The 22420-nt window shown below is 35.7% G+C and overlaps 1 protein-coding gene across 1 annotated transcript; it reads right to left on the bottom strand.

Annotated features, from left to right (window-relative positions):
• Positions 1 to 4285: 4285 nt before the first annotated feature.
• Positions 4286 to 21274, bottom strand: sl (small wing phospholipase C gamma 1). Its single transcript, XM_073074651.1, has 12 exons — positions 20725 to 21274; positions 20435 to 20573; positions 19747 to 19909; positions 18168 to 18368; positions 17465 to 17580; positions 16213 to 17143; positions 15724 to 15905; positions 15221 to 15398; positions 14442 to 14507; positions 11224 to 11418; positions 7239 to 8064; positions 4286 to 6300 (listed from the first exon to the last, which is right to left on the bottom strand). The coding sequence occupies exons 1-12, from the start codon at positions 21080 to 21082 to the stop codon at positions 6053 to 6055; spliced, it is 3603 nt and encodes a 1200-aa protein (XP_072930752.1). The 5' UTR covers positions 21083 to 21274; the 3' UTR covers positions 4286 to 6052.
• Between the last annotated feature and the right edge of the window lie 1146 nt (positions 21275 to 22420).

Below are 22420 nucleotides of genomic sequence, written 5' to 3'. Positions count from 1 at the left end.
TCCCCAAATTCAAGGAATTATTATTTACTCCTAAAATAGCAAGGCACCCTAAATATTTTTTTAACCGTCTATGACTTTTCCGACTATTCGCTACACACAAGGAATTTCGTAAATAATAAATGGTCTCTGCAAAATTTATCATTTGGGCGCTCGTAGTGCTAGATTTAGTATTGTCTCGAATTTAGGTTTTCGTTCACAATTTTTAATATCATATGATTAAAAATAACACATTCGGATAGTAATTAGCAATTTTGTAGAAAGATATAACACAAAACAATAAAACATAAATCACGAACCGTGATTACAGATTTTAACATTTCACAGCCGTGTGTTGTTACATTATGTGCGTATCATGTTATATTTTAATTTTTAATTGCATGGCATTCCATGCAATTTTTCATTGCACGTCAATTTCAGTCTCTTAGTATATTGAAAGTATATTACTCAACTCCTGTAAGTCTTACGAAGACTTATAAATAACTTTATAGCACTCTGTGACCTAAACCCGCATTTTAGTCACGCTTTTCCGTGTCCAAAGTAGCCGATTTTTATTTTTACGAATGTCAATACACTACCCTCACAGTTATAAAAAATTAACATCGCTATGAACGTTTCATACTTTTAAATACCATTTGAAAATTAAAAGTGAGTAATGAGTATTTTGTCTAAAGCAATAATTATGTTAATATTTTATTTTGGACGTATTTATAAATAATTCTGCCATTGTGTATATTTTAATCAATAGCATCACTATAAGACTAACTTTTGGGCTGTATCGAGTTTTATTGTTTGTTTTGACTGTGTATTTTCACTACACACCATTAATGATATTTAAATTAGGAATCATTATCAAAATTAGCCATAATACTACTCCCGTAGAAACTTGATAAATCGAACTATTTGTTGCCGTACGTCATTCGGAATATCGAAAATTTGGATAATTGCGTTTATGAAGAAAAGCTATTTGATCTGCGGTTATTACAAAGTTACTTATTCACGTTTGGCAATCCAAATAATTGCTAATCTGTATAACTGAGGTCCGGATTATAGATTATGTACTGTATCACTAGTATACATTATGTGATTGCTTGTCATATTATGTTTCTTTAATACGTTTAGGCGGAGTTCTTACTATATGCCATTGGTCTAGACGCCACTAATTATTTAAAGATTTGTAATTATGTAGCCTAAATGGCTTGATGCATAGAAAAGAAAAGCAAGTAGAAGTGGTAAGTACGAGCGAATGTATCGGAACCGTTGTCCCCAAACTCACACTTGCGTTTTTCTTGTTACATATAACACTACTAAAGTAAATATCATTTTATTGGTCGTTTATAGTTAACTCCAAACTATTCTAAAATATACAGAATGAATATGTAAAAACAACTTAGGCGCATATTATATTAAGGTTTATTTTGCTACAACATTTAAAAGCATTTACGTCATTTAGTATTTGAAAATGTAGTTCCGCTACTTGACCATAGAAGGCAGTGATTGGGCTTAATGCAATTATAGCCCTAAGCACATTAAACTTACGGACCAAACTTGCGTAATATTTCTCCTACTGGAATAGAGCAAAGTATTTATCGATAAAATTATCGATAAATACTTTGCTCTATTCCAGTCTCATCTCATCAGTCTCATCGATCTACTGTGAGCTAAAAATGTGGAATAGAATTATAATTAAACAAGGATTAATTATTAAGTAAAACAAAAAAAAACAAAAGTATTACCTACATAGGTAGGTTACGTGTCATGAACGTAGGTTACGTAAATAGAAGTCCTAAAAATGAATGCACGAAACGAAAATGTTCCCGAAAGTAGACAATTATTTGTCATTTTTTATGACACAGTAATTTCATAATGCTGTTGAAAAGGGCAGCTTAAGATTTTGTTACATATACAGGGTGAATTTTTAAAACGGGCCTTCAGGGCCAAATTCGAACCTATAAGGATTAGCGAAAAATGCTGAAAGGAGTTACGATGCCGATTTTGATAAAAACTAAAACTGCATCATTAGTTTTTTAAAATATTTTTTTCCTTAGCCGGGAATCGAACGAGTTCATTTTGAAAAAAATTACACCTCTATATTATTCCACTATCTGATAGTGTCGCTTATAAGGATCAAATTCTGGGAAGTAATGTTATGTGACAAATTAAAGGAAAAGGAAAATTTTGAAGAAAATACGTATTTTTCCATACATTGGCATACTAATCCTTAAGGATTATACATAACAAATGATTTATGTATAATTCTTTAGAAACAGACATAAGTCATACCATTGAAGAATTTGTTGGTTAATCAACTAATTATTCGATGTTATGACTATGACATACGGCTTAGTATGAGAAAGTAATAGTTTGGCAAATAAGTTACCGCCGTTTTTAGGATTTATTTTTTAATGAAAATAGATAACTGATTAAATAGTAAATTCCTATTGTTTGTTGTTTACAACTTCGTTTCAACATTGAATATGATTTTCTATATCTCTTTTTTTAAGTAATCACTCGGATTTGACTCTAAAAAGTAATTCTCGCAAATTGTCAACTTTACATCTGTATTAAACGAAACTCCGCCCATAGCAAGTAAATCTATTTTAATGGTCCTAAAAATAACCTTAGCTAAGTCGGACATAAAAAATAAAAATTATTGAGAAACAAAACGTCCATTTCGAATGATAAGAAACATTGAGCCAAAAAAAATGTTTAATGTAATGAGTGGCGGGAATTTAACTGCCAAATTAATATGAAAAAATATGTATTTTCTTAAAATTGAGGCTTTTCCTTTAGTTTGTCATTTATCATTACTTTCCAGATTTTGATCCTTATAAGCAACACTATCAGATAGTGGAATAATATAGAGGGTGCATTTTTTTTCAAAATGAACTCGTTCGATTCCCGGCTAGGGAAAAAGTTATTTTAAAAAAGTAATGATGCAGTTTTAGTTTTTTTAAAAATCGGTCTCGTAACTCCTTTCAGCATTTTTCGCCCTTCCTTATAGTTTCGGATTTGGCCCTGAAGGCCCGTTTTAAAAATTCACCCTGTATAGGGTAACAGATAAAGTTTTTAGCTATTTAGGTTGCCGCAGATTTTAAATTTATTTTAAAAATATATTATAAAAAAATAGGTTAAAATGTTCAAGACTGTAAATACTACGTACTACGTAATTTACGTATTTTTGTACATAGATATATTTTGTAAATGAGATAAAGTAAATATATAAATGTTAAACATTTAGTAATTGGCCGCATCCTTAACAATTATATAGCATTTGTCTATTTCTTCTTACTAGTAGCACTCATAAATCCAAGCTATGGAAAAATAATGAGATATATCATGAGAGATATGATATGTGAGTACACCTCAGTAGCTATTACGTAGTAGGTATTACGATACTTTTCGCTGCAAAACCCTGATTTTAGATTTATGTAATTTTATTTTCTAAATAAAATATTTTACCTTTATAATAATGTATATTATAAAATATCGATAAGAAAAATTAGACTTGCCCCCATCACTTATTGAGTAGCGTGGATTTTTCTAGACGTTTTGGTATGGTGGAATCAATTAAAAAATGAACTTTATTTGAAAGCAGTAAGGTTCATTTTAGCATGACTATATGGAAATTATTTATAAATTTGATATTTTTAAGATTTTAGGAAAAATAAAATAAAATTATACTCAGTGATGGTACGAAACACCTCCATTTTTAATTGTCTTCTTTCTGCTATCATTTTTACATTCCAAAATAGCAGAATATGTCTTAAATAAAATATTTTATTGAATTTGACAAACATCTGTCTCGGACCGATGCTCAAACATGAGTAGACTCGTTTGAAGGCAAGTGAGAGTAACACCGCCTAGTAGTGGAAGCCGCGCCACGCCTACTTTGCACTTCCACTTGTTTTTTCTGTTCCATGGCTTGATGGATTTTGACTTATGTGTGGTGTTAGATTTGCCTTTATCACGAGAGCAGAATAATAGAATAGGCCAACTAAAAAGTTTTTAACCCAAAAATCTACTAGGTACAAATTACTAAATTTTAACTAAAACAAAACTTCTTCACATCAAATTTCAATGGTTTTGGTTGTCACTTTTTAGTTGTTTCTCTTTAATTCATAATTTTAATTTCAATCATTTATAAGTTACTTTTCTTTCAAAATAATTATCATATTTTTTTCATATCAATTGACAAGTATAAGCGGGTTTATGCCACACGTGCTATAAAATAGTATACGATACTTGTGACATAAGTAGCCTATTATGTGCACGGCGTTTAGCTAACTTCACGCCGTGCAAAAATAGGCTACTTTGGTCACGCGTATCGTAATATACTATTCAAAGAAGTAAAACTTCTAAAATATTTTTAAACTATGACGCACATTTATTAACATCAGACATTTCATTTGAATGCACAATTTCGAAAATATTCAATGTAGATTTTACTAACCTTTTATTGACGACTAAAGTACTCATATAGACATTTTAAAATTGACCACCTAAATTGTAATGAGAGGTGTCTCCCAATAAATAGCACTATATTATAATTACGAAAATATTGAAGAATAGTTCACATCGGAGTTCTACAATAGATAGTTGCCTCGTCACGTGACGCAATCCTTTGCGTAAATTCAATTCACACAATCATTATATTATTACGTCATTATATAGAAGTTAATAAATTTTCTAAATAAAATATTATATTCCTAGGATGCACGAAACGGTCGAAGTAATGATATGAAATATAAAATTATTATAATAAACAGATTTTTAAGAACTATAGGTGTACCAGAATGTAATGGCATGGACAAAATGAGCCACATAATCAACCAGGTATATACATATGTATATAGATAGACGATCATTGTTTTACATGTCAAGCAAAATGAAACATAAATATTTATTTTATTCTTGGTGATAATGCCAAGTATGATGAAGTTTTAAATATTATTTAAACACAATGGTTCTTTACTCAAAAATTAAATTTCTCCTTTATACTTAATTATAGGAAGTACAAGGAATGAAGTTATAGTGAAGTTGTTTCATATTGTAGGCGAAGGCATTTCATATTGTTGATTGTCTAATGAATTCAATTTACTATGGTGTTGCTCATTGTAAATTCAAATTTTCCTATTTGCCATAACATTCTAGTAGACCCATATAATTATTATGTCTATCCTAATTATTGCCTTATACAAGTATTATGCTAAAAATTGTGACAAAAATCTTAGGCGTCAACTGATTTAAAAATAAATCCAGTAATATAAGAAGATCTATGTAGAATAAAATAGTCTTACACTAATATTCGAAATATATAAAGAAAACATTTATAGAATAGTCAGTACAGGCCTAATATAGTGTGATATCTCGAAGGCACAGATTAAAAAATTCGTGAAGTAGAGACGATTATAGAGAAAAATAGTTTAATATAAACCAAAAACTGCCAGTTAGCTGTTTTTCTAAGATTAAACTTACAAAGAACCATATTACATAACGTAAGATTATGTCGAATAGAAATATATAATGAAGTTTGAAGACAATGATAGATATCTAGATGCAAAACAGTATAGTGAAAATGTTGCGAGATTAATTTCTAATGAAAAAGTAGCGGCTCACATATTATCTTACTGATATAGGAACTGAAATCGTAATGAGTGAAAAATAAGATACGGCGTACATTTCGCGCCTCACACTCATCAACTTCATATTTAAACTGCGTTAAAGTAACAGAGGTGTAAATAGCAAGCACCAAAGTAACCTTACAAATTATAAAAAAGAAATAATTACTTCTTTAAAAACTACGATAACACAAAATATACGTAAATAGCACGTAATAAAAATATGGGAATAAAACCTAAGTGTTCAATAGATATAAATTGACTAAAACCTGTGCACTACATTGTAACCAGATCGCACTGCAATCCAGCGGATTGTTTTCGCAAATATCTACAACAAATGTGGAAATAAAATCACTAATACAATCTGGAATTCAATACAAACGTAGCAGTGTACTATTCGCAAAAACGGAAGTAAGGTATTATATTTTTCTACTTTAGTTTTGTATGAGAGCTATATGAACGAGCAAGGAGGAAAGTTCCAGTTCCTCCGAGAAGCCATTCATGAGAATCACGCTGCGGTATCCCGTACGCAGACATTTGAAGGGATACGTCGCCTGGCCGATGAAGTTGGGGTCGCCAAAGATATCTTCATCCTGCACCAAGAACCTGATCAGAGCCAAATCAGGATTCGCCACCTCGAACTCGCATATGTCGTTCCAGATGGGATTTATGCCGTTGTCAACTGAAACAAACATATGTGTCTTATATACACTTTGATTGAACCATAATTGTGTTATAATATTTTAATGCACGTCGTGATGGTGATCCATACATTGTAAGTTTACTTAATACTATTCAAATGTATCCATTGTAAATATTACTACACTGTAGCTTAAATCCAGAAGTAGACATCCAATAACTTACATAACATATAAACGATTGTTATACAGTAGTTCTTAGTAAGGCATTACACCTTAGTTCTACAACGCATCTGTGGCTGAGCTTAAGTAGGTATAATCCTACCCTCGTCCCTGTAGTTCCGGGAGTAGAATAGGACTACGGTATCTCCTGCCTGTCGTAAGAGGCGACTAAAAGGGGCTTCCGGGGTTGCGGGCGGCAAGAGTGGGAGCTCGAACCGCCCGGCCAGCGGCCCCGGGAAGGACGACGGTATGTGTGGTCGCATACCGTCGTACGCACAAGACGGAGTGGCGAGCGCCAAGCTCACCTGGGCGGAGCCCGACGAAGCAACACGCTAAGAGGGCTCCGGTTGCGTTCTTCTGGAGGTCCCGAGCCCTCTACGCAGCGCCGAGAACGGCCACCGGGGGGGGTTTTATTATGTGGGGTAGAAATCCACATAACCCTGTGTCGCTCCCACGACACCGGGTACCTTTTGAAGGTTTCCCCCTCGTAAACAAAAAAGAAAAGAAAAAAAAAAGGTGTAATCCTACCCTAATGACCAATATCTTAGTGGCTCAATCATACGGTGGAGTCTTCAATCACTAATAAGATATTAGTGATCGAAGGGTGGAGTAAATTTTTATTTATTAATAAAAAAAAAATTAAAAATATGTAACAAAGAGCAAAGTCCGGTCAAAGTTAGCTTGTATTTAACATTTTACATATTATTAACTGTTCCAGTTACTTTACAAATAATAAGTATTTGAATAAGTTCCAACTAACCCACAGTCTTGGTGACCAGTTTGACACCGCTGTCGTAATCAGCGCCAATGATCTCCACTTCCACGAACGGGCTGGCGGTGCCGCGACCAGACTTGCACAGGTGTCTTGCACCTATCACACGGAGCATCACCGTCATCGGGCGAACCTTCGTCTCCACAGTACGTCGCTCGTATGGATTGTAGCCTTCGTCGAACATGAAATCAGGCTTCAAGATAAAACCACAGCCTCCATTCTCCTTAAACTTGCCCATGTTGATCTGCATCGGCTTGTCCGGCGTTTGGTAGTTCAGAGCGACCATCTGAGACCCGGCGTTCCAGAACGGTACCGGGTTGTAATTCGAAGAGTCGATCCTCTGCCCTTTAGGGTAAATGCGGCTCAGCTGTATCGTGTGATACTTCATAAAGAACGCGGTCTCCTGTTGGCACATGAGCCGTTCCGCTTTCGTTTCGGGGAAGGAGGACATCTCGTTGAATATGAATCCCTTGCTCCGCAGGCGCTCCTGATTGAAGGCGACGGAGCGGCAGTAGACGATTAGGTCAGACATTTCCTTGGCAATTCTCCAGGTGCGTTCCATCTTCCTGTGTTGTAAGGATCTGGCGCTGGCGCTGTGAGCGGCTTCCTTGATAGCGGAGAGCCATTCCAATGCGTCTTCGCGTGTTGGAGCGGCCATGTCGAAGGGCGCGCACATCGAAGGGCTCTGGATTCTCACCAGCCACCTTGCAGAGCCGTTCTCTTCACCGACCACCAACTCTACAACAGCGCCCAATACGTCTACCACGCCCTTTTGCAAGGATCCCAGAGCAGCTGTTTCGTTTTCCAAGGAGCCCTGCAACGAATAACAGGTAAAAGTTAGGTCTAGTTATGAATAATACTTTAACTACCCTAAAAGGTGTAATACACATGGCATGGTTGTTATGGTATTATAAAATGGGTCAAGATCTCTTAATATATTTAACATATAAATATAAATACACAAACATGCGGAACAGAAATTTAATTTCATCATTTAAATGTTTACTTATTCAGAAATTGAACTGGGAACCCAGATATTTGACTGGCATGGTCTGCAATAGTCATACTTACATATATTTCTACATAAATTTATGCAAAGGGAGTGAGGTAACCAATGCACAATAAGTCTCAAGTTAATAAGTTATCAACCATTAATTGTTCCATTATTAGGTCCAGGTCTCAGATTGTAGGGCTGAAGGGGGTAGAATCCCCGTGATTTCGGTGACACCACCTGTACCTGCCTAATAACAGCAGTGTGCCTAATAAAAGCGCTGTTGAATTCTGGTTTGAAGGGTGTGGTGACATACATATTTTATTTATTTATATATTTATTGTAACACAAACACAAGGTTAAGGTACAACAGTACCTTAACCTTGTGTTAGTAAGTGGTAGTGTTGGTAAGTGGAGAGAATTTGCGGCAGGTGTCAAAATACATAAATATTGTAATACTTACTACATATATAAATACATATCCAAATATATACGAGGGTACGTTTTTAAGTTCGCGGAATGAGGGACAAGGAGCGAAAATAAAATGTCAAAATTATTTTTCTTTTTCTACATATTCTCCTGCAAGACGAATGCATTTTTCAGATCTTTGTATTAACTTATTTAAACCCTCATAAAAAAATGTTTTGTCCTTGTCGGAAAAATACGAGGAAATTGCGTCCTTTACTTCTTCGTCTGTAGAAAATTTCTTTCCACGAAGCTTTTTTTTCATTTTTGGAAAGAGATAATAATCGCTGGGAGCCAGGTCTGGACTATAGGGTGGGTGATTTAAAATATCAAAGCCCACCTTATGCAGGGCAGCCAGTGCAATACGGCTCTTGTGTACGGGCGCATTGTCGTGCAACAGCAGGACACCTCTGGATAATTTTCCTCGTCTTTTTTCTTTGACGGCTTCTTTTAACCGCTCCAAGATTGTTGCGTAATATTCTCCGGTTATAGAGACACCTTTATCTTTGTAATCTATTAACAAAATTCCTTCTGCATCCCAAAAGACTGTCGCCATGAGTTTGCCGGCCGATTGTGACACCTTAAACTTTTTAGGAGGTGCTGTACCCTTTTTATGCCACTGCATGGAGTCTTGTTTAGACTCAGGTTCATAATGGTGAACCCAAGTTTCATCTCCAGTAACAATTCGATTCAGTACAATATCCTTATCTTCTCCACAGAGGTTCAAAAACGCACGGGAACATTCAACGCGCTGTTGTTTCTGAGGCGGCGTGAGCATTCTCGGCACCCACCGCGCGCTGACCTTAGTCATGCCAAGATGGTCATGCAGAATTTTAAAAATGGTTGTATCCGATACTCCAACCATTTCTGCAAGCTGTTTCTTCTTTAGCCGAGCATCTTCCAGTACTATTTTTTCGACTTCCGCTATCGTTTCCGGAATGGTCACCTCAACAGACCGTCCTGGTCGTGGGTCGTCTTCAAGTGAATCCCTGCCTTGCTTAAAAAGGTTGTTCCACTTGTAAACCATCGTTTTTCCAGGGCAAGAGTCCCCGTAAACCGATGACATCTCTTCCATTATGATTTGCACAGACTTTCCTTGCTTGGTAAGGAACTTTATAACGGCGCGATGCTCGATTTTCTCCATACTTCCAATTTTCTTCCGGATTGAGTTGTTTAATTGTCGATAGTTTTAAAACTAATGATGCAATTGTGATAAAACTTTATATTTATACTATTTATGAGTCACTTAACACGTACCGCCCTTAACGAGCCCGCTATCCCCCCTCCAACCCTGCCATTCCGCGGACTTAAAAACGCACCCTCGTACATACACACATATATCTAAAACACTACATATATAAATACACACATATTGAAGCATTCAAACATGGCCGACCTCAGGAAGGAATATCTAATCCTACCTGTGGTTGATTACAGATGTCCATGGTCAGCACTAGCCACTTACCATCAGGTGGACTGCATGCTTGTCTGCTACTTCTTATATTAAAAAAAATGATTCCCCCACCCCCAAAATAATAGTAGACAGTCATCAATTCATTAGTAAGATGTACATTGTTTCTGCTGTATTAAAATACTGTAGAGGGTCGTGGTCAATTAATTGAACCCACTGCTGTTCAGGACTTTATAGTGAAGCCACAGATGCTCCGCTACCCCTGAGGACGAAGCTGGAATGCCTCGGAAAAGTATAAACCAGAACACAGTAGCGTTTAACACTGCTGTTATGAGTTAGAAATAGGCGTGGCGGTTGTGCTGCCGGAGTCGAACCGCAAAGGGTTCTACCACCTTCAATAAACATAGATGGAGCTAAAGAAGTTTTACTTCAGTCGTGTGGTCTAAACACACTCGTATTTATTTGTGGATATAGTATTTCAGCAGTGATAGCCTAGTGGTTAAGAAACTCGGCCGCTTGATCGAGGGGTCGTAGTTTCAAATCCCACGCACCTCTGATTTAAAATTTATGTGCGTATTAGAAATTACTCATCACTTGCTTAAACGGTGAAGGAAAACATCGTGAGGAAACCTGCATACCTGAGAAAACATGTTTTCAAAAGTATGTGAAGTCTACCAATACGCACTTGGTCAGCGCGGTGGACTATGGCCTAATCCTTCTCATTCTGAGAGGAGACCCGTGCCCAGCAGTGGGACAGTAATCAGTTGATGATGATAGTATGTCTTGAAGGTGGTAGAACCCTTTGTGGTTCGACTCCGGCGGCACCGCAGCCACACCTATTTCTACCTAACAACACCAGTGTTAGGCGCTACTGTGTTCCGGTTTGAAGGGTGTGGTAAGGCAGACTGACTTTTCCGAGGCGTTCCAGCTAGTCCTCAGTGGTAGCAGCGCATCTGTGGCCGACCTCAGGTAGGAATATCTAATCCTATCTGGGGTTGATTACAGATGTCCATGGGCGGCAGTAGCCACTTACCATCACGTGGACTGCATGCTCGTCTGCTACTCTTATATTATAAAAAAAAAAAAAAATAATGTCGGCAACTTACAGCGATGCCGGGCATGTGCGGCACCTCGATCTCTTGCACGTAGTTAGCGGGGAACCAGTGGTGCCGCTTGCCGCCGTAGTCGCCGCGCCACCAGCCCTCGTCCGGCTTGTCCACGTTCGTGATGATCGCGTGCTTGCAGAACGAGAGCTCGTCCTCCTGCCGCGCGCGGTAGTCGTACAGCGCCTTCACTGTCACCTGGTGCCAACATATTAGTAAACATTACTCACTTCCGACAAGAAAATGTAACCAGTTTTGACTATTGAAATTATGTGCCACTGTCATCTATGTTCGTGTAGGTAAATATTTAAAAAAATGAAGTTTTTAGTGCATTTACGAATGAAAATATATTTTCCCCGCACTTTTTCATCGATTTCGTGTTGTTTTTGCACCACTTAACCGCACATGTCGACATTGTTCCGCGTAAATAACACCATGACAGTTGAAGACGTGATGGGAAAACAGTCAGCCATTTTACGTATGTGTCAGCCATTTGTGGCTTCCTTCAATTAGAAGGCGGTGAGATATCTATACTTATCTATCGTTGGCAAATGTGTCGCTGCAACTATGAGCTAGTATAGCTTACGTTAAGAACACCTTTCCTAAATGTGCCAAACGTTATAATAATAATTTGATTATTGATTTATAGTAAACTCATTTATATTTTTGATACTTTTAAAATTTTAAATGTAAGCTGCAATGAAAAATATACCTACAGTCTACTCTATTGCTTATCGTCTTCAGGATGCTGTTGGAGCTATCCCGTACACGGTACAGCAGTTATGGTGGGGGAACAAATGTAATGGCGTCGTTGAATTACACGAAAAAAGTACGCTAGTCTCTGTCAGAATGCCCGGAATATATAGTTTTTAATAATTATACAGCGAAAATTTCAAGAAGACATTTTATTTTGTCTGTCTATTAGCTGGGCAAGTCTGTTAGCCGCTACCATTTTATCTATTACATAGAGAAAGGTACGTTTTTTATGGTCAATCAATCGGTTTTCACACTATTAGACCTCCTAAAGTTTTAACAAATGCTACGCAATAGTAACAACTAGCATCGACAACTAAAAGCACCCACTGATGCACAGAAGACTATATCTCAGTGCTAACCGGTAATTAAATTGTCAAAGTTGTTAAAATTTGGTCAAAAATGCTTTAAGTTGTTCATTACTTAAAGTAAAAAAACATTTCTTTGTTATTACATGTATTTTGGCACGATTCCTTAAAGTTGTATATTTTTTATCGTGTTTCGTAATAATAATTAAGCGCCTTAGCGAAACTCATGCTATTTTCAGAAAGCGAACAGCATCCGCGATCAGCATCCGCATAATATCATAAATTCAAATGAATTGCTGTTTACAGTGGTTTCGCTCTTAGAAGCCAAGCACTTGTTATCGAATTCGAATATACGCATGACGTCAAATCAAAACTTTCCGAGAACCTTTATTATTATTCGAAGTTATTGGAAATGCACAATATATCGTATGATTGACGGTCTCCTGAACAACAAGCACGGTCTTGAAACACTTATAATTTTAGATGCATTGTAATATCTGTATTGCAAAGTTATTTTTTATAAGATTGCATACGATATTGCAGTCCACCTGATGGAAGTGCGCTGCACATGGACGGCTCATAATCTATCTGTGATAACCAACTACGTGTTGAAAAGTGTTCTATGTTTAGTCGATCACAGGACTGAGATGCTCACTTTATGAGTATACCGTTTACCACACATTTTCCCTTGTCGAACCATATTGCTTCTACCACCTTTCGAAATACAATAACACGTGCAAATAAGTGCAATTTCATAAAAGCAAGACTCAAAAATCAGCCCGAATCGAATCCGGCACGAACAATCGCCATATATAGCGAGCAATATGCTATGCGGGTTATTACAGAAATGAAAAATTAATATAAAAAGTAAAACGCTAAGCACACAGCTAAATAAAAAAATAAATCATTCCATACTTTATACGGTATAAAGTAAATAATGTATATAAAAAATAAACAAATTTATTAAGTTCTGATCAAAGTAATCAGATGAAATAAGAATTTGTACTAATAAAATAGACAAAGAAATTTAAATATCTCAACCAATTATATGAATAGGAGTGGTGAGTTCACGGAAATATCCGTATAAGTTCCTGTTAGGAATATATTTACTAACTTCATGTTTGGAAATGTATCACATTCGTTTTACTGCATCAACGCGCAATATCAACAACAGTAGCCGACAAAACAATACAATGTAAATCGGAACATAACGCCTTGCGATCATGCATGTAAGCAGCTGCATCTAAAATTAAGTTTATAAATAAAAGGGTCACGTGACTATCACACGGCTCCCCATATTAGGTACATCTCGCTGTGTATTGCAACAACAACGTATGGAATCGATCAAAATCAGCGGCGCATAACGTCAATATGATAATTTGTCCCTGTCCCTGAATGCTCTTGAATTCGCATACAGTATTCATTTCCATGATAAGATATAACCTGAGTGAATCAGAGGTCGAATGTTTTTACTTAAACCTTTTCTTAAAATACACATATCCTATTCAGATTGCTGGCACATTTGCATTTCAAAAAATGTTATTAAACACGAGTAAGCTGATACTTACTAGACTTATAAACATAACAATATGTTTACTAATATTTCCATAAATAGCCTCAATTCTCTTTGAAACGTACACACATAACTACTCATAATTCAAAAAAGAATTTAATAATTGATTTTTGAAAAAATGCATACAAATTTATCACATTCGAAACAAAATCCAATATTATATATTTTTATAAATACAAAAAGGCCATACATATAAAAACTAAAAGCTACAAAATAGTAAAACTCAATAAATATTTAGTATTATTGTCGCAAAGCTTGCATTGCCATCACATATACATATTACTAGCAGTGTGGCACAGAACAATTTATATTATTCGAAGGTGGTAGGACTTTTAGGTAGCAATTTCTGCCCATAACAGCAGGGTAACTGCTGTTATTGGATCCGAAAAGCTTTAATTCCACATCCTCATTCTCAGTTAAGAATTAGAAAAACTGGTCAGTTTTGCTCAGTCTTTGGTAGTAACGCTTTATGACCATGATAGAAGCTGATGATCATAAGAAACAAATGTACTGACAGACTAAACAAGCATTGTAAAATAACTATGAACTTGTATATATAGTAGTGTAGTATATATAGTTATACATACTTTGGACGTGAACGACGTTGGGTCCATGTAGCCCGGAGTACCATACACCGAGTTGTCATCGGGCTCCTGATAACAAAATATACCTTTAAAACAATATATACAGACAAGACATTCTCTACACTTATAGCCGCACATTAGGATTCCTTGTGTGGGTGCCATGGACAAATACACACGCGAATACACAAACATCCAGGGCCAGAATAAAAAAATAAATCCAACATTCATCTATCTGGCCGAGAATCAAAGCCGGAACCCTGTGCTCGTCAGATCGGTATGATGACCGCTTCGCCACACGAGCCGTAAATTATTGTGATATTATTACAAAGTGTCATGCTTGGGTTTACCTCTGAATACACCCACACATTTTATCAAACACAATCTCTTTACACCCCCATATATATTTTATCTAATACAATCAGTATTTTGTGTAAAAGCCTACCACATGTTGTCGCTATCGCCCAGGATGACTGGCAAAGAATGCCATTAGGCATTAAGTCCGCCTTTGTTACTCTTAGTTTAGGGTGTTTCATAAAATTAAATAAATAAATAAATCAGATGCCAAGTATACAGCCCAACTAACATTATGTAGTCAGTCCAAATACAATAGTAATCCTAACTCAGATCGATCATTCTTGTGTGGCTGCGCGGAGGACTAAGTTGAAACGCTTCATATTTTTTCTATTCTCTTACGTTAAACGTACGATACAGTGACCCTCTGCATATCAATATAATATAATTTAATCTTTAATAATAATTCATAAACAAAGACTTATACGCACTGCAATAATTCGCCTCACAATATCTTCACTTATGGGGAACCATAACTTCACTTTCTTGTAGAGCGGATGCTTCTCGTAATAAGAGACCAACTCAACCAAGCTTTCAAACTTGACGGTGCCAATAGTGTACAGCCTGCCCTCAAGTTTAATCCTGCAGTGTTTTATTTCCCTTTCGGTCCTAAAATAACAAAATATTTGAAATGAGTATTTTTTTAACATAACTGCTTATTTAACATAACATGCTAGTAGCAGACAGACAGACAAACAAACAAACGGGTGATGTTATCAGGATTTCGTCTTTTCGTATTGACGTGCGGAACCCTGACAATGCTAAACAAGTTATAATATAAATAACTGACCTTAAAGTGTGCAAGAATAAGTAAACACGACGTAAATAACAATATTTTACTTATATTATAACACTTGCAATACAGACAATTAAATAATTGTATTGCAAAATAAACTTATTTTAATTTATTGGATATACATCAGCAGTTTATTACCTGAAACTGATAGCAAAGGAACCCTGCTCCTTCTCGCTGGGCCTAACAAGAAACGCCCCATCCGTGTTAGCCTTACGGAGCAGTTCCTCAGCTTGAGCCCGCGAGCAGTGCGGGTGGTACCAATCCTTGCCTTCATGCTTATTTGGCTGCGGCACTGGCTCTTTCAATGTTATCAAGAACTCCTACAAACAACATTGAAATCAAGCTTAAAAATGCTTAAAATCAATCCCAACTAAAGAATAATTTCTCAAGTGTATTTGAAGAGATTACAAAAATATTAGCCGACTCGGCTAACGTTGCCATAAAAATAAAAAAAAATGTTAAGAGTGAACAACCCTTATCACTTAGGGGTATGAAAAACAGATAATAGCTGATTCTCAGACCTACTGTATATGCATATAAAATTTGGTGAAAATCGGTAAAGCCGTTTCGGAGGAGTACGGTAACTAACATTGTGACACGATAATTTTATATATAAGAATATATTACCTGGCTCCTTAGTGGATGTTGTCTGTAATGCGTAATCAAAGTGTAGAGGCTGTCGAAGCACACAGTTTCGATCAAGTAATACTTCGTGAGACCCCGTTCTTGCTTTAGCTTAATCCGGCAATGGTTCACCTTGCCCTGGCGCCAGAACGACAGGCAGTAGTCACCTACAAACGTGACACTCTCTCTGACAAGGAATGTGCCATCCCCAAGGTGAGCGTGAGCCCTAAGGAGGTCCTCGGCCTCCTGCCTATTCCCCGCCAGTTTCCCATGAAACCAACATTCACCAAAATGCAATTCGTCCTGAGGAATGCTTGAACTGTCCCCATCTGGCTCTCCGTCACTGTCCGCATCGGTCTCACCTTGTGTGCTGTAGTTCTCCGTGTAGTACAGCTGGTTCTCAGTGAGCACGAAAGCATGAGGATGCCACTCCTTGTCTACTGGGTCTTCCAAGAGCAATATTCCGTTCTTTATAGAATTTCGCAAATCGAGATCCTTTCCCTCCTCCTGGCGCACCGCAAAGGAATTCTCCTCGGCCCCCTCTGGTAGTTTCTTGTGCTTCAGTATAATTTTCCGTCTCAGATCGTGAGGAGATGGGAGACTGCTCTCGTTTTTCTCAGCAGGTTGAACGAGTAACATGTCGCCAAAGACATCTTGAAATGCGCTCGCCATGCGCCTTTGTTGTGGAAGCGAGCAATTGTCTTCAATGGACAGTATTAGAGGGTAATCAGATGTTATAAATGCATGTTCTTTAATGGTACGTAAGACGTCCATGAACCTGATTTTCGTAGTAAGGGTGTGGCCATGGTAAATAAATGGTGTTCCATCGGGGCCATCCCAGCAATCTAATTCAATGCATCGACATCCAGATCTCAAGCACCTCACATACGCTTCCAGAGAAGATTCACTGGAGAATTGATCTCCAGTCAGATACCTGGACACCAAAATGTAATGTTAAATAAGTGACAAGTGGTCTTAAAATTTAAAAATATTTTTGGAGTGAAAAATTCTTTAGACATGTCAGACATTTTTGGGATAGGGAAAAGCAATGTAATAGCGTAATCGTTAGGTTCAAATATATAGTTATTTACAGATATTATCTATGTATATTATATACAAAACAGCGCAATAAATCAATATTATTACATCAAAAAATTGTAAAAAATAAATAGTTTTAACAACACAAATTAACGTTTGCAACTTGAAGCTTTCGCTTTTAACATGCAGTCCTACGACTGAGAGTTTTAGTACTCACGTATTATGAGATGAGGATATCCAGTAATGCGACAGTGGTCTGGTCATATCCTGGGTAACATTGTTGTGCTGGCTGTCCCAGATTGTGTTCTGTTTGGAGAACAGCATCTCGATGAACTGAAATTGAAATGGGTTCAAAGATATTAATTATTATGGTTATAGTGACAACAATATATTTCTCAATGATAAGTGGTATGTGAACGCAAATATCTGTATCTAATTTTATAGCAACTTAACACAAGATAGTAATAGTGTTACTGGTTATTGTATATTCAAATATTGATATAATAACGACGATGTAGCATGAGGAAGATGTTTATGATAAAACTATTATCCGGTGTAAAGTTCTTCAACACTTTCATCCCACATCAATAATCTATATGAATTATTATTATAAACACTAAAACATATTTAGTTACACTTGATATACAAGGATCAAGTTAATAAATAAAACAAACAAAATATTTTATTATATTTGTGTGATTATTTTTAGTATGTATTTTTAAGTAATATAGTAATATAGTAGGTTAGGTGAAGTTTGCGAATTCTGCATGCAGTAAGTTATGCAGAGGATCCGCTCTTATGTATCATTACAATATTTCTATCAAAACGTTTACTAAATAAAAGCTTGGTTATCAGAAACATACATTAATCATCTTCAAACAGATTTTACTATTAATTAATGTTAAAAAAATTATACTCACTTCATTCAATGTTAAGTATGGCTCATAAATATCTCGCTGCGGTTCCCGTAGGTAGTCCCTTATGAATTGGGACACGCGTGTCTCATCCTCACCTAATCTGTCATGCTGTTCGACCACGAGGAACCGTTGGAACTCATGAAGGGTAATAGTAGTCCCATTCGCACAATAGAGGGAGTACTTGTCAAATATATCGTGCACATTCTGAAATACAATCAGTATAGGAATATTGATATTAAACAAATAGGATGTTAGTAAAACTAATAAAAGAATCATACTAAATATCTGATCAAAATTTAAAGGAAATAAAAAACCACACTAACTTATAATTCCTATTTCTAGCAAAATAATCATTTGCGTGACATTTTAATATGACTATGGTTCTATTTTCAAAGTAATATAATGTTTAGTAAAATACAAAAAGAAAGTCCAATACAGTTACAAAAAGCAATACAAAAATGTATACCTCCTATTCTACACTGAAATTTCACATATCAGTATAAGAGTCCCACTAAATTCGAATAAATTATAACTATTGCATTATATACAGTAATATAATCAAGATTTTCCAAGTGTATTAAACTCTATCAGCTAGGTTGATGGGGAATGGCAGTGTCTTTCATATATTTTTTTGAAAAACACAGGTACAAAGTGAAAACGGGTAAAACCAATGCACTGATGACACTGTTTGTTTATTTTTATTAGTAAACATTGTAGTTACTTTTATATTTGCCCTGCAATCTAGTTGGCTATTACCACCATCTGTCTTACCATCAGATGCAATAGTAATCCCAATGCATGATAAATAAAGAGTAAATGAAGACTAATTACTTAGGTATACATGCAGGTGTGGATAGAAAATACGTAATGTTTCTACTACTTCTGTAAATAAACACTGGCAACATAAAAAAATATGTAGTAACTTTACAAAGCCACGGGCCTTTTTCTTATCACGCGGGTCGCCGGAGACGCATGCGGATCGGGTCCACATGCGTGCTGCTCGTATTGTAATCATTCTATTGGTTCATAGATAATTTTCCTGTAATTTAATCCACACGCATGCAGGACGCTAGGCGACTGCTGTATGTTAACTCACGCATGCCAAATAAACCCGCTTGACAAGAAAAAGGCCTTTAAAGCAGACTCGTATTAAAACTTAATTAGATGTTGTAAATATAATTCGACCAAAAATAATGTTTCTCCTACATTATTACAAGAATAACATACCTTATGTCTAATACAAAAGCTTATGTGCCAGTGCCATTGGAGGGTTTGCTATATGAAATAATATTATAATGATTTAGTTTGTTAATCACATTAAGATTAATAATGTCATAAAGACTTAAAAGTCAAAGGTCTTATCAAGACACATAAAAGCTAAACACAAAATTATATACCACAAAAATGGTTTTGTACATTGATTCTTAAAGGGAAACCCTTTGTATATACATTTACCAGGATTATTATACAAATTATTATTATTATATACTATATGACATTAAGTCCCCCCCAGTTTTGTTTCTATATATTAGTTGCAATATTTAATTACATATTAGTACAAATTTGCGACTGTTACACTTACATTTTGATCAAATATTAGTTTGTGGTAGAGTATTGAGAAGTCATCAAAACCAATCTCGCCCCTCTTGCCTGTGTCAACTTCTTGAAATATATCCCGCAGTTTACTGGTAGAGATCTTGCAATTGATTTTTGGCAGAAAGGCTTTTACTTCTTTTAGGGTTATCCTGTATAACAAATAAAATGAAAGTTTACAGTGCTATGTCCATTATGCATGATCTTTTCCATTAGTTTATAGTTTAATAGTGTTATAATGAACATTTCACTTGTAAAGATGTATATTTATTAATCACTTTTCAACATAAAGAGTTCTAAATTTAGCAATGGAATACAAAAAATGTGTAAAAACTGATGCGTAGATGATTATTTTTACAATAACACGAAGAATATATATGATAAATTACATTAAACAAAATAATAAATGTAAATACATTACAATACCTTAATAAGACAAGCATATAGCTCGCAGTAAGTTACATAAATAATTTACTGAGTACAGAGAGAATATTCCAACAATACTGGTCCATTACTTTACATTTATCAGCAAACAATGATAAAGGTCAAGATTAATACACATTTTTCACTCATCAGTATCTCTCTTAGAGTTTTACGATAAAATTGTATTCATAACTGAACTGTTATTACAATAAGAGATACTTCTTATCAGGGTATCATTAAATGAACTGACTTACTTCTCATGAGAATTCTCTATCGCATAGAACTCCTTTCTAAGCCACCTCTCTATTTGCAACGGATATGATGCATTTAAAGCTTCTTCGATAAGGAATCTTACACCCTTTACCCAAGCTTCACATTCTTTGTCAGTTTGCGCTGAAATGTAAACAAGAGTTAAATTTAAATGCTGAATAACACCTACAGCGTCTTATGATTTTAACAGGTGCAATAGTATAATTAAACTTAATACAATTTTCATTATTCCTTTAAACATTCTGTATTTGTTAACGTTTATTTAATAATTTACCTGCGAATGACGCTGACCGCAATTTAAACTCTGTCCCATAGTAAATGGTGAAACATTTTGATGTTTCGAGCCTTTTTGTTTCTTCAGGCCATCGTTCGAAATCCTTGGATGATTTGCCAACGCGGATTTCTTTCACATCCCTGATTTCCAGGGCACCTTCGAATGCATGCCTCTGGGGAGCCCCATTTCGGAACCAAATCACTTGATGGGTCTCCCGTCTCACGGACAGGGTCCGGCGTTCAGGCCGCTTCCGCGGGTAAAACTTGACCACTGTGGACCCCCGTTCTATATACGATATTAATTGATCCGCCTCATGGATAAGCCTATCATTGGCCCCATTATAGCCGACAGAATGCATTGCACTTTCTTTGTTAGCGCCTACTGTACCGAGACTGCGACGGAAACGCGACTACCTGGGATACATTTGCGAATGCACAATAAGTCAGAAGCAGTTCCTTTTAACGAATAAACATTAAATGTATTCGTGCTCGTAATATATCATACACACACTGTCGCCTGTTATTTCGTTTGTTTGACATTTCCAAACCAAATGAGATATGTATGTATACGAATTTGTACTGTATATCACAGTATATCTATAAATTTTACTCTATAAGTACGAAACAGTGTTGCCACTGGTTATGTTTTAGATTGCCGAGAACGTAAAAAAATATTGTGCTGTATTTCGATATTTTTAGTCCCAAACGCATGTTTCACAGAACTTTGTAAGAATTTCTAAAATTTTAAAACTGTATTTCGGTTTAGATTTATAATAAACTACACTGTTATGTCACTTTATATTATTATTATTGGCAAATAGAGATAGGATCGGCATAATTTATACAATTAATTGCTTCTTTCTTATGCAAGTTCAATATCCTGAGGTTTCAATAAATGAATATGTCGAAGATTTATTAAACACGAGTTTGTGATCCAATTTCCGTACAAATTGGCAATAATCATACTTTTGACAGCACTGATATAAATTTTCGATGGGATCATGTGGTGTATCGAATAAATTTTATCGATAAAATTTGATATTTAAGTCGAAAAATATTTATAATATATAGATTTTTAATAAATGAGAATTTTATTAAGATTCTATAACTCAAGTAAAATTTTCAGCACGTTTACAAGATGGTAGAACCCTCTGTAGTTCAACATCGGCGGCACCACCGCTACACCTATTTTTTGCCTAATAACAGTTTCACCCTTTAAGGTGTGGTAAGAGAAACATACTTTTCCGAGGTCCATCTAGGCAATAAGCCTTTTCATTTTCATATATAATTAGTCAATTATTTCACAGAATGTTCTTTATAAGGAACACTTTCGGACGGTGAAGTAAGACAGGTTTGTTTCTTCTTTGAAGTAAACTCGTCCGATGTCCAGCTAGGGAAACATTTTTTTTAAATCTAATACTGCAGTTTCATAACAATAGGCCTCGTAACTCCTTTCAGGATTTTTAGCTATTTCTTTTAACCGACTTCAAAAAAGGAGGAGGTTACTCAATTCGACCGTATATATGCTTTTTTTTTTTACTTTCATACTTAGCCATGAAGGCTCACTTAAAAATTAATCCTATATAGATAAATAATTCTTCAGTAGTTTGGATATGTCAGGTGCCAATGATTTATCAAGTGTTTACAATGTAAATGTTAATGTATTACATCTAAATACTTATATCAATTTGCTAGGA

The sequence above is a fragment of the Epargyreus clarus genome, unplaced genomic scaffold, assembly GCF_041222505.1.
Source record: "Epargyreus clarus isolate Ecla_fem2 unplaced genomic scaffold, WU_Ecla_fem_2.2 ptg000007l, whole genome shotgun sequence".
In the NCBI taxonomy this organism is placed as follows: Eukaryota; Metazoa; Arthropoda; class Insecta; order Lepidoptera; family Hesperiidae; genus Epargyreus; species Epargyreus clarus.
This window is presented reverse-complemented; position numbering and strand designations above follow the sequence as displayed.

Excerpts from the sequence above, each read along its gene's own strand:
- sl (XM_073074651.1), bottom strand. The coding sequence starts at position 21,082 with ATGCATTCTGTCGGCTATAATGGGGCCAATGATAGGCTTATCCATGAG. Across the intron at positions 19,910-20,434 it reads ATAGAGAATTCTCATGAGAA|GATAACCCTAAAAGAAGTAA; the intron begins GTAAGTCAGTTC and ends TTTGTTATACAG. Across the intron at positions 17,144-17,464 it reads ATATCCTCATCTCATAATAC|GTATCTGACTGGAGATCAAT; the intron begins GTGAGTACTAAA and ends TTTGGTGTCCAG.